The following is a 13,721-nucleotide window of genomic DNA, read 5'->3' on the forward strand; positions in this document are numbered from 1 at the left end:
TATAGTATTTTAATGAACTAGCTTGCTATGTCGACTTTTACTAGCAAACTTTACTCCTCTCTTCCTTTTGCACTACTGTATTAGTATGAGACTTTCTTAATATGCAACTCTACCAAGCTTAGGGTCTTTTCAGACATTTCTCTTTTGTCAGTGTACAATGACATTTTATTAAATAGAGAAGCAGCGTGGCTCAGTGGAAAGAGCACGGGCTTTGGAGTCAGAGGTCATGAGTTCGAATCCCAGCTCCGCCACTTGTCAGCTGTGTGACTGTGGGTGAGTCACTTAACTTCTCTGTGCCTCAGTTACCTCATCTGTAAAATGGGGATTAAGACTGTGAGCCCCACGTGGGACGACCTGATTCCCTTGTGTCTACCCCAGCGCTTAGAGCAGTGCTCGGCACATAGTAAGCGCTTAACAAATACCAACATTATTATTATTATTAAATATTACATATGGAAAACAGTATGGCCTAAAGGAAAGAGCAAGGACCTGGGTTCTGTTCCCAACTCCGCCGTTGCCTGCCTTGTGACTGTGGGCAGTGACTTCACTTCTCTGTGCCTCAGTTTCTTCAGCTGTAAAATGGGAATTCAATACCTGTTCTCCCTCCTACTTAGACTGTGAGCCCCATGTGGGACAGGGACTGTGTCCAGTCCAGCTTATTTGTATCTATCCCAGTATGAAGAACAGTGCTCGACACATAGTAAGCACTTAAATACAATAATAACAAATACAGGAATAATGATAATACATGTGGATCTGCACTCTGTGCTTCACTCTTTCTAAACCTGGCTTTCAAATGAAGTAGGCTCCACTTCCAGTCCCCTGAAATAGAAATTTTGAAAATGGTTCATAGGAGTGGCCACATTTATTATGATCACCACTGTTGTGAGAAGTTATTTCAGAGGAAACCACGGCTCTCGAACCCTGATTTGCAGATAGAAAACAAACGAGCTGTCCAAGGACACAGGTTTATTATTATTCTTTCAACTTAAGAATAAGATCCTTAAAGCAAATGAGATTCCGCATTTGGAGCTAGTACCTAGGTAAAGTTAAAAAACAAATCTCGCTTCAGGGGTTTTCACTTATAATCTATATTAAATCAGATTTACAGTATAAACCATATTAATATGACACCTGATGAGGCACTACTCAAGTTATGGCATATAATTTGAAGAGCCTGATCATTTAATGAAGTACCTCCACAGGCCCCAGTAGCTCAGCACTGTTTAGTTGAAACCAAGAGATTAGCCTATAAAATTTTTACTGTAAAGCACATATATTTAAAAATGAATAGCCAAATGGACTGGCTCTGCTCAGGATCAGAGTAGTGAGGCTGAGACGGCTTCGTATTCTCTGCCTCACAGACACACCCTTACACGGTCATCCAGACCCCCTCCAATCTCCTCCCCAGGAACAGATGTAGAAATAGTCACCGGAGCCGATCCGATACCCTCACGGTGTAGTGGAGCAGCAGAAGTAAGTAAGGTAGAAAGGAGTCCCTGCTGTGGTTCAAAGATAAGGGCAGCATAGGTTGGTTGGTTTTTGTTTTGTTGTTTTAAAATCGCATTTGTTAAGCGCTTCTATGTGCCAGGCACTGTACTAAACTCTGGAAATGGGATTGGATACAGTCCCTGTCCTACGGAGGGCTCACAGTCTCAATCCAGTTAGAACCCATGACCTTCTGGCTCCCAGGCCTGTGCTCTATCCACTACACAATGCTGCTTCTCATGGTTGAATTCTTCTCTACTGCCTCAACATTTCCCATTTCTTGCTTCCCTCCCTGCCCCCAAGTTCTTACCTAATAATAATAATAATGGTATTTGTTAAGCACTTAGTATGTTCCAGGCATGATACTGAGAACTGGGATGGATACAAGCAAATCAGATTGGACACAGTCCCTGTCCCACATGGGGCTCACAGTCTCAAACCCCATTTTCCAAAGGAGCTAACCGAGGCCTAGAGAAGGGAAGTGACTGGCCCAAGGTCACGCAGCAGACAAATGGTGGAGCCAGGATTAGAACCCATGACGTTCAGACTCCCAGGCCAATGCTCTAGCCACGAGAACATACTGCTTCTCTGCAAGGAGCCCGCAGCAGCAACAGAAACCCGTTGAAAGAGAAACCCAGTTGTTGCCATAGAGAGGCCCTTAGCCATGCCAACCTGCCAAAGCCTGCAGAAAAGTGTATGTTCCCCTTCCAAGTCAGCTCGGCCCTGACACGTGTGGTCCCAGGTGGACCCAGGAGCTCAGCATCCCCAGTCCCTTTACTGACAGAAAAAGACATTTGAGGTCCCTCTAGACTGTAAGCTTTTTGTGGACAGGGAATGTGTCTGTTTATTGTTGTATTGTTCTCTCCCAAGTGCTAGTACAATGCTCTGCACCCAGTAAGCGCTCAATAAATACAATTGAATGAATTTTACCAGCTAACCTGTGAGATTTTAGGGGATTTTGTCGCAGGAGAAGGTTCTCCATTCAGTCATTCCGCAGTAATGGTCTGTGTCTTAATGAAGCAAACTGCCTGGTAGCTAATTATTTCATACTGACACTCCCTTATATTACCTTCATTTGAGGGCAAGTACTCTACCATAGTTCTTTTATCCTTTTTTTTCCCCCTCTGCTCACTTGTCCAATCCAGTGTATTTTGGGAGTTTAGCTTTTTATTAGCTAATATAATGCTATACAGTCTTTATGGGGGAATCTAAATATACCGCATAATTGTGAAATTCATTTCTAATCAAGATGTTTGTATTATTTCTCCCAAATCAGGTTGGCAACATTGTGCAAATCACCAAGTCAGAAGGAGTCAACGGTTTCATACCAAATTACAGTTAGTATTATTTGACTGCTATGTTGTTTTAAGTCTGTGGATGGTGATGAAGCTACTTGAGGGCAGGGATCTTGTCTACTTACTGTATTGCAAGCGCTGAGTACTGTGCTCTGCAAACAGTACACGCTTAATATTGGTTGATGTATAAAGAATGCTGTCTGCTTTGATTTAAGTTGTTTCATGCTTAGCCCCTTCAAGAGTAAGCCTTGGTCCCTAAATTATTATTTGTGAAATATTAAAGCCATTCTTAATTCTCCAGCATTTTTCATTCAAATGAAAACTATTCAAAACTTTCATTCTAAACAATTTGGGGGAAACACTCTCCTTATTTTCAGGTCAGGTATTAGACTGCAATCTTGAAAATCTGTGATGTCAGCAGTTAGACCTAGCTTATGGCTCTGAAAAAACTTTAAATTAGCTGTTTTGCTCTGACTCTACCCTCCACTGACTCCCTCCACTTTCCCTCTCTCACTGTCTCTCCCTCCCTAATAGCTCCTTTCCACAGCTATTCTGTCTTCTCTCTGAGTGAACTTAGCTCTGAAATTGTGGCTAGAAGAGGAGTTTGTTGCTGCTGCCTCTAGATTGTAAGCTCCGTGTGGGCAGGGAACAAACGTGTCCACCAAACCTGATGTTCTCTCCCAAGTAAATATCACTGATTGATTGCTTGCCTCTGATGGCCTTATTGGATACATTGTCTTCCAAAGAGCATGAATGTACAATTTAGTTATCTTAATGTATTTGGCTCCAAGTTTTTCTTAGAATTAATGTCTATTTGGAACATCATCGCTTTTTTCTGTCAACAGTGCCAAGGTTTCCGAGATGTCACTGCTTCTCCTCCACGGTCAACTCCAAAAGAAGCTTCAGAGAATCCTCGCAAGAGGCCCCGAGTGGAAAGCTAAGATGACTCACATTCCAAAGAGTAATTGTGATATTTTGCCAGTCGATTTTTAAAATGTTACCAAATCTGGCTAGTCGTGTTTTAATTGATTCAGAAAAAACATATTTTTGTGGAATGTGCCCCACCTAAACACCCAGAATAAGTTTTTTCGGTGGAGTTTTCTCAGAAACTGTTATTTTTGCCTTCTTTGGTATGTGCGATACTTGTCAGCCTTATTCGGTGGATACATTGTCAACGGAAAGACATTATGATTCTGGAGTTCAGATCTGGGCTTTGTACCTTAAAGTAGTTCCCATTCTTTCCCCCCCTCCTCCATTCCCTTTCCCCCTTTCTCCTCCCACACTCCGATTTCTTGGGCTGACAATCCAACTTGTTTTTGAAGCACAAAAATGCAAATAATTTCAAGCATCCTTATGGAGTTGCCAGCAAAATTTCAAACCGTTGATGAGAGGATCAAAATTTAGAAAGTTGTTGTTTATTACAGAGCTCCATTGATCTCCCTGGGGCTGCGGGAGCCGTCTGATCCCTCCACTCCCCCCAAATATATTGTGAGCTGTTTGTCATTCAGAGCGTCCTCAGTCTGGTTCCTAGTAGCTTAGTATTGAGAAACCTAAAATGAGCTTAGACCATTTTGTCTGTAAGTTATAGTCTTCTCGTTTGATTAAAGGAATTTCTTAGGCTCTGGTTTGTCTTTGCATTTCCTGCTAGAAATTGTTCAGTACTTGCTGCTGAAGAGCCAAATTGGAGCAAACTAATTTATGTAATAGATTTTTGCTTTTTAAATCCAATAGTGCATTTTTTTCTAGTTATCCAGAAGTAGGTGTCTCCCCCTCTAGAACAGTCTTGGATGTCTCCTCCCTCCCCTCCTCGGCCTTCCCTCCTACATCCACACCATTTGGTCGTAGAGTTGAAAATATTATTTTTTCCTAATTTCATTGCTGTCTAAAAATATTTTTAATACACCTTTTATTAATTGAGAAGCCACATGGTGCAATGGATAGAGCATGGGCCTGGAAGTCAAAAGGTCATGGGTTCAAATCCTGGCTCCGCCACTTGTCTGCTGGGTTACCTTGAGCACTTTGCTTCTCTGGGCCTCAGTTACCTCATCTGCAAAATGGGGATTGAGACTGATCCCCACGTGGGGCAGGGACTGTGTCTAACTCGGTTTACTTGTATCCACCTCAGCGCCTGGCACAAAGTAAGCACTTAACAAATGCCACAGTTAAATGAGAAAAAAGACGACGGGAGGGGAGGGGAGGGATGAGGTTGACGAGGGGGCTGAGTTTGGGGTACTGAAGATGAGTAGGAAAATGGCTGGAAATGAGAGGGAATGGGATGAGGAGTGGTAGATTGGGTGAAAAGTTGATGGGATAAGCCAGCAAGCCCATAGGATGTGGCCTTAGGTTTCACATATTGTGAGAAGTGTATAAGTTGGAGTATGCCTGTATCAAGGGGGAAAATGGCATGATTTTAAATTCAGAATCACAGTTCAACCTGCCTAGTTTTGAAGCATAAGGGCAGAGGCTTATGTTCCCATTTGCTTTGATTTTGTTTTTTGACACTCAAGTAATTCAAATCGTGTTCTTGTTCCAGTATAATGGGAAGTTAAAGCTTTTAGAAGACTGAATTCATTTTTGCTTTGCAGAAGAATTTATAAAGCACATTTCCAAATGGAGGTTTTGAACGAGTTGTTCAGTTCACATTGTAAAGCAGCATTGCCTTTTTGTCATTCATATGCCGGTGTTCTCATGTGGGTCGAAGTGCACGTTTAGTGGGATTGTAGAAGGCCTCCTGAGGGAGGTTAGTTGTTTTTTGTGTTCTACCCAAGGGTGTGATAGGCACATAAACTGGTGTTTTTCTTTTTTTAAAAGACTTTTCTGGAGGCAGTGTTGTGTAATGGAAAGAGCAGCAGACTCTGACAGTCGGTATGGTCTAGTTGGGTAGAGCATGGGCCTAGGAGTCAGAAGGTCACGGGTTCTTCTCCCAGCCTCGTCACTTGTCTGCTGTGTGTCTTTAGGCGAGTTCCTTCTCTTTCATTGCTATCTAAAAAATATTTTTAATACACCTTTCATTAATTGAGAAGCCAACCTTGTCTGCTCTGTGTCTTTGGGCAAGTTACTTCTCTGGACCTCAGTTACCTCATCTGGAAAACGGGGATTGAGACTGTGAGCCCCATGTGGGACAGAGACTGTGTCCAACTCGATTTGCTTGTATCCAACCCAGCGCTTAATACAGTGTCTGGCACATAGTAAGCACTTAACAAAGACCATCATTATTATTATTAGCATCGTAAAATGAGGTAAAAGTAATGTGAGAATGCTTTGGAAAATAGAGTTGTAGATGCATCAAGGTATTATTGAGCAGGTTTTGCTGCAAACCGCTTCAAAGTCAGTACTTTTCATTTTTTGATTTATAGTTATTCCTGCAAGCCTCAATTTGGAATCTTAAATTCTGAATTTCCATTTTTGGCGTTGCAGTTGTACTCCAATCATATTTATTACAGTATAGAATTTTCCCTGCTAGCGTGTTTTCCCCACCAACTTCTTTGCAACGCTTGCTTCTAGCAATATGATTGTATTGTATCCACCCAGTGCTTAGCACATAGTAAGTGCTTAAAACATCATTATTATTGTATTTATTGAATTCTTATTAAACTTTTCACATTTTTATTTTGAAGTCCCGTGGCACAATAGTTGTGAAATTGGGAGCTGGACATTTCAAGTACATTAGTCTGGTGTTTTAGGTGCTTTTGCACCTAATTTTGGACTCTCTTGTTGCTTTAGAAAAGGTAGAAAATTTTCAGGTTGGAGAAAACTCTAGCTGGTTTACAATTATGCATTTTTTGTTAACCTTAGTTTCTAAATTTACAGTTAATGTTAAAATTCACTAGCTGTTTGTTTCCATAGAAGTAGTTTGGGCATGAGATGTGTCTCTTTGGCCATGGCAAAATTCCTTTCGAACCTTTTTTTTTTTTAAGGGAGGTTAGGGGACGTTTTATTCCTCATGAAAGTTTACCATTATAACAAATGTATTTTTTTAATCAATGATTATTTTCCATATATAAGAAATAATGTAAAACAAGATAATGCCTGTACTTCAGCCCCCGTCTCTGTACTATATAATATGAGGCTATGAACAATTGATTTCTTTTGTGACCTAAAAAGCAAATCGATTTGAGGCAGTTAAGAAATAACAGATCACCATGACAATCAGAGCCTCTGGAGAATTCTTTTGAGCTGGCATAGTTTTGATCGAGGCGGAGGAAATATTCTTATTAACCCTTAGCCGCATCATGTTGCGGCACCCTTATTATGTCCTAACTCCTTGACCCTGGCAGCTGGTGTCAGGGATCGTGTTATTTATTGGGCACTTGGGAGGGTGCACTAGAACAGAGTTGGTAGATCCGTTCCCTGCCCACAAAGAGTTTACAGTCTAGAGGGGAGACTGTCACTGTTCATGATCACAACCTGCACTACCAGTGTGTCCCAAAGCCAGAGAAAAGGGGCGAGTGCCTCTGGTGCAAAGTTATAGGGAGCCTGACCATAAGGCGAAAGATGTCCTCATGGGTGGCCACGTCTACCATCTCTGTTGTACTGGACTCTCCCAGGCGCTCAGTACAGCACTCCGCACCCAGTAAGTGCTTGATGAATACCATTGATTGACTGATGTATTGTGTGATTCAGTTAAATCAGATTTCCCAGCAGGGAGGCAAATATACTTTCCTTTGGGAATTTTCGGACTTGTTAGGAAATATTGGCTGATCTGAAGAAACAGGTACATCATTCTGTTCCTTCATGTCGAGCCAGGATTATGAACCTTGGAACTCTAATGGAGAAGCAGTGTGGTCCACTGGATAGAGCATGGGCCTGGGAGTCAGAAGGATCCGGGTTTTAATTCCAACTCCACCACTTGTCTGCCTTGTGGCCTTGGGTAAATCACTTCACTTCTCTGGGCCTCAGTGAACTCATCTGTAAAGTGGGGATTAAGACTGTGTCCTCCATATGGGATGAGGACTGTGTCCAACCTGATTAACTTGTACCTACCCCAGCACTGGCATATAGTAACTGCTTAAATACCCTAAAGAAAATTTTAAAATGGGTTTGGGAGATAGCGCAGCTGATTCACTCTGGACTTGGGAATATTTCGTTGACTAAACGTCTTTGATACTATTTCCAAACCATAAGGAATTGATCTTCATTAGGATATATTGCCGTACCATATCATAAAAATGCCACTAGAAGTCACAAGTATTCTTATCACTGATAAACAGTCACATTATCAAATCATTGGCTAAGTAATTGCATCTTCATATTAAATTCTCTCCTCAGGTAACTGTTTAAGAGTCAGGATACTTTTTCCTATCAGAAGTTAATTTAGAACCGGTAGGACGTCAGAGCAGTGTCTATAAGTCTACAGACTATTATTTAAAGTTTGACAATTAACAGTACTTGACCAAATTAGACATGTTACCAAGTGTGTTGCTTAGGGACCTGAGTTGTTACGTAGAATTCTTTTCTTCTGTGTCCTTGAGGAGTTTCAAATCCGTGCTCATGGTTTCAGCTAATAGAGATTAGAAATGTTTTGGCTTTTGGGCTAATTGATCCAAATTGGAAAGGATAGTTAATAATGCTTCTTTTGTACCTCCACAGATGCTTTTTTCGCTGAGTGCTAGTTGTTGAAGCTAATTCAGGGTACAGAGGTTTAAAATAAGAAGCTCATACTCATCTGATATTGCACTTAAACAACTGAAGTGTATTGGAACAACTTTCCTGTGAAATCATTTTCTATTAGAGAAAAAATGTATAGATTAAAAAAAAAAACCATACCAGACCCCCCCCCCCAAAGACAATGTTTGCACGAATAACATTGCACAGTTTGTTATATTTTGGTTTTCAACTGCTGCTTTTTGTTAATATTTGCTTGGTAAATGATTTAATAGTATGTAATTTAATTTAGAATTTAATTTCTCTAGTCCCTCCAAACATCTTCCATTCTCTATGCTTTCTGTTTTGTGGCTAAGGCACAAAATGTATGGCTTTTGGCAAGGAATTGATATTATTTGGTTCCTCATATAAAATGAATTGGTAGATTTCTGTTCCCTTTTTGTTTCTCTTACATAGTCCTTCAGTTATACGAAAGCTGCTTTTATGTTTAATAGTCCTTCTTCTGTCTCTTTTCTTTTCCTTGCATTACCATTTTATAAATATAGGATCACCCATCGTCTAATAGTAACCAAAATTTGCTCAGGGGAATGTGAATTTTAATAACTTCATTGACTTTCTTGAGCTTAACGTAGGGCTATTAAAATCTGTTACATTAATGATTCCATCCATTATTAAACAGCACTTTTACATGGTATAGAGGAAATAAATAGAATTTATGAAAGGGCTGTTTCCTGCAGAAATTTTCAGTCTTCAAGAGGCAGTGGCTCACACACACAAGATAATAATAATAATAATTGTGGAATTGGTTAAGCACTTACTATGTGCCAGGCACTGTTCTGAGCGCCTGGTAGATACAAGCTAATTCGGGTTGGACACAGTCCCTGTCCCACATGGGGCTTACAATCATAATCCTTTTTTACTGAGGTAACTGAGGCCAGAGAAGTGAAGTGACTTGCCCATGGTCACACAGCAGACAAGTGGTGCAGGCGGGATTGGAACGAATGACCTTCTGACTCCCAGGCCCGTGCTTTATCCACTACACAGGGAACTCTGGAGGATTGGCAACAGACAGCGAGTGTCATGTAAACCCCGGCTGACATTGCAGTCCCAACCGGCAAGCAGGCTAGAGGATGGTCACGTGGCCGGTGAACCAGGCAGGGCTTCTTATTAAAATGGCAGTTGAGCCACAACCCCTCCTCTCTGCTACCGGTCGGTCCGTCAGTCAGTTGTATTTATTGAGCCCTTATTGTGTGCAGAGCACTGTACTAAGTGCTGAGGAGAGTACAGTATAACAATAAACAGACACAGTCCCTGCCCACAACGGGCTTGCAGCCTAGCGGAGACAGACATTAAAGGTTGCCAGCACAGGAGACTAATTCTAAAAATGGCCCTGGAAAAATCAGAGAGAAGGGCATAAGCATGGTTGCCCCCTAGACTGTAAGATCCTTGTGGACAGGGTTCGTGTCTTCCTTTTCTAGTGTATTGTCCTTTTCCCAGCTCTCAGTACGGCGCTCTGCACATAACAAGCACTCAACGAAAACCACTGACGGATTGATTTGTGAGGCAACTCTGAAAATACCTTGGCACATTAGGTGTTGTGGCAGTGGGAACAGGCTTTAGAAGATGTCTGGAATTGAGGGGGAAGGCGGGTTCTGGAGAGGAAATAAGACCTAAGGTAGCCTCAACATGTAGAGGGAGCCAGAGGCCAGCCCGTGCGGCCGTGGAAGTGACAGTCATCCAGGGGACTCGGGCCTCCTCTCTCCCTCAGTTGAGTTCAGAGCAGGTCACCTACCCGACTTCTGCTCCCAGACTTGATGCTACCCTCTTTACCCACCCAGGTGGAGCCAGCCTGATGGCTGAAAACAGCCATTGGCACTGTTTTCCTTTTTTTTGTCTGTTTTTTTAAGATGGTATTTGTTAAGTGCTTACTAATATTAATGATAATTGTCGTGTTTGTTAAGCGCTTATTATGTGCCAGGCACTGTAGTAAGCCCTGGGGTAGATACAAGCTCATCAGGTTGGATACAATCCATGTCCCACATGGGGCTCTCAGTCTTAACCCCCATTTTACAGAGGAGGTCACTGAGGGTCAGAAAAGTGAAATGATTTGCCCAAGGTCGCACAGCAGACAGGTGGCAGAGCTGGGATTAGAACGCCGGTCCTTCTGATTCCCAGGCCCAGGCTCTATCCACTAGGCCATGCCACTTCTCCTCGCTCCAGCGACACTGTACGCATCCGTGGGTAGGCACTGAAAGCAAATCAAGGAGGCGGGAAGGCGGCCTAAAGGGGAGGGTGTGGCGGAGAGAGGATAGAAAGCCGAACAAACGGGACATCGGAGGGTTGGAGGATTGTAGGAAAGAGTGTAAAAGCCGAGAGGAGAGTAGGGATCGGTGCCAAGAGGATGAGAGAGCCGAGGGTAGGGATGAGGACTGAAGGAGGAGGAGGAGAACGGGAGAGAAGAAATCTGGAGAGAAAAAGCCTAGGCGGAGGGACAGGTGGGAAGAATGCCAAGCAACGATAGAAAACAGAGTCTAAAAGAAGGAGGGCATGTCTGGGAAAAGGAGAAGGCAAGTCGGAGCAGAGAGGGGGCCCACATCAGTAGAAGAAGCAGTGCAATCTGTGAGGTCAGGAAATGAGAGCCTGCATTCAACCTAAACGTTAGGCAGGAGAGAGAAAGAGAGGGAGAGGCAGACACTGAAAAGAAAACCAGTCAGTCAGTGGTGTCTGTTGAGCACTTACTGTGTGCAAAACAAAGTATTAAGCGTTTGGAAGAGTACACTGGACACCTTCCTTGCCCACAGCGAGCTTACAGGCTAGAGGGGCAGAGACATTAATATAAATAAATTGATCAATTATGGCTCTGGATATAAGTGCTGTGGGGCTGAGGGAGGGGTGAATAGAGGGTGTAAATGCTGGATACCTCTCTTCCCTCTTCTTCCCTGCAGGGATGAGGATCCCAACAATGTTGTCTGCTGGGAGGACCTTCTTCAATAAAAAGAAATGGAAAGCAGTCCTTGCAGACCACGGGGGTGGGAATGGATAGATCTTAGGGTTTTTTGATTTTGTCTTTTTTTATGGTATTTGTTAAGCACTTACTATGTGTCAAGAACTGTTCTAAGCACTGGGGTGAATATACAAGGTTATCAGGTTGGACACAGTCTCTGTCCCACATGGGGTCCGCAGTCTAAGTAGTAAGGAGGAGGATGTAAGCATTTAGTACAGTGCTCTGAGCAGAGTAAATGCTCAGTAAATACAATTGAATGGATTTAATCCCCATTTTACAGTTGAGGAAACTGAGACACAGAGAAGTTAAGTGACTTGCCCAAGGTCACCCAGCAGGGACTTCGCAGAACCAGGACTAGAACCCAGGTCCTCTGTCTCCCAGGCCCGTGCTCTTTCCACTAGGCCACGCTGCTTCTCAGGTTCTCTTCAGGCTCTTTGGGATTTCGACTGGTTAATAACTATTATAGCTGTCTTGGTTTGGGTAACCAATGGACACCTTAACATTGTTACAGGGCTGAGTCCTGTGATGTGCTCATGGATCTTAAATTTAATTATAGATGCTACCAATTTGCCAAGTGTAGAAGTGAGAGCCTTTAATTCCCAGGATCAACTCTGGAACTCTTCCTTGGCAGTCTGCCAGTCTTCCCATTCAGCGGCTATTTATCACAGTAGGTTAGGCGTTTTTGCCAGGAGTTTCATGATTGGAAGCACCTCAAGGCCAGGGACCTTGTCTTTGTCATTTCTGGGGTTTTTTTTATGGTATCTGTTAAGCACTTACTCTGCGTCTAACACTGTTCTAAGTGCTGGAGTTGGTACCGGTCAATTAGGTTGGACACAGTCCCTGTCCCGCATGGGGCTCACAGTCTAAGTAGAAGGGAGAACAGGTATCGAATCCCCATTTTACAGTTGAGGAAAATGAGGCATAGAGAAGTAAAGGGGCTTGCCCAAGGTCACACAGCAAGCAATTGGCAGAGCCGGGAATAGAAACCAGGTCCTCTGACTCCCAGGCCCATGCTCTTTCCATTAGGGCATGCTGTTTCTATTGTATTATTATTGTTATTATTATGGTACTTAAGCGGTTTCTATGTGAATCAAGCACTGTTCTAACTCCTGGAACAGAAACAAGTTAATCAGGTTGGACACAGCTCCTATCCCTCATGGGGCTCACGGTCTACTCAATCAGTGTATCTATTGAGCGCTTGCAGTGTGCAGAGCACTATACTAGGCCCTGGGGGGAGTACAACACAACAGAGTTGGTAGACACATTCCCTGCCTACAACGAGCTTCCAGTCTAGAGGAGGGAGGCTAAGTAGGAGGGAGAACAGGCATCACATCCCCATTTTAAAGATGAGGAAACAGGCCCAGAGAAGTGAAGCGACTTGCCCTAGGTCACACAGCAGGCAAGTGGAGGAGCTGAGATTCAAACCCAGATCCTCTGACTCTCTGACTTGGGCTCTTTCCACTAGGCGACACAGTTTGTGGCCCAGCTGGTTAGCAGGTGTTCAGTATGTCTTGCCTCACCACCATATCTCTCACCTTTCCACTCCACACATGGAGTAGGGGCTACCTATCCTTCATCGTCCTCTTCAGTCACCCTCACACCAAATACCCAAGATGGCTGACAAACAGAAAGGCCTTTTGGTATCAAGCCAAACTAAGGATTTTATCCAGCCCCTTGGCTATATTTACTGTCCATCTTTGAGTGCGTCTTTTTACACCCGGGACAATCAAGTGGCCTCACTGATCAATCAGTGATGTTAATAGAGGGCTCACTATGTGCAGAGCACTGTACTCAGCGCATGGAAGAGTCTAATGCAAGAGTTGGCAGCTACTTTCCATGCCCACTATGAGCTTACAGTCTAGCGGGGGACACAGACATCAATATAAATAAATCATTTATATATAATTTCAAGATATGTACGTAAGTGCTGTGGGGGTGATGTTGGGGTGAATATCAAATGTCAAGGTCACTGATTACTTAACTAGCTTCCTGCCTGGTATATTTGAAGAATATTATTAGCTTTGGCATTTCTCTCAAGATGCTCTTCAAAATCTTTTTTCGCTTACCCAATTTCCTGACCTGCCACTTTATGGACTTTCCAGTTCTCATGTTAGTGAACTTTCCAACTACCACTGTTTTTTCCTCTGAAAAACATTTCACTCTGGCAGTAGTTTAACTCTGCAGGGTTTCTGCATGTTCATTTGCTTTATTTTATTCTGTTGAACGCATTGTACCTTTGTTTCCAGTATGGTGTTTTTTAAATAGCCTCCAAGTTTCGTAGACATTAGAGATTTTTTTTAGGTCCCCTTTTCCACTTTTTACCTTAAGGT

General features: G+C 42.9%; 1 protein-coding gene across 1 annotated transcript in view; it reads left to right on the plus strand.

Annotated features, from left to right (window-relative positions):
- Positions 1-4,404, plus strand: part of RAD51C (RAD51 paralog C) — a 30,423-nt gene extending 26,019 nt beyond the window's left edge. Inside the window, exons 8-9 of the mRNA XM_001509317.5 lie at positions 2,765-2,825; positions 3,629-4,404. Of these exons, the coding sequence (XP_001509367.2) occupies positions 2,765-2,825; positions 3,629-3,724 (157 nt within the window). The 3' untranslated portion in view covers positions 3,725-4,404. The remainder of the gene's footprint in view (positions 1-2,764; positions 2,826-3,628) is intronic.
- The last annotated feature ends 9,317 nt before the right edge of the window (positions 4,405-13,721 follow it).

The sequence above is a fragment of the Ornithorhynchus anatinus genome, chromosome 17 (assembly GCF_004115215.2).
Source record: "Ornithorhynchus anatinus isolate Pmale09 chromosome 17, mOrnAna1.pri.v4, whole genome shotgun sequence".
Classification (NCBI taxonomy): Eukaryota; Metazoa; Chordata; class Mammalia; order Monotremata; family Ornithorhynchidae; genus Ornithorhynchus; species Ornithorhynchus anatinus.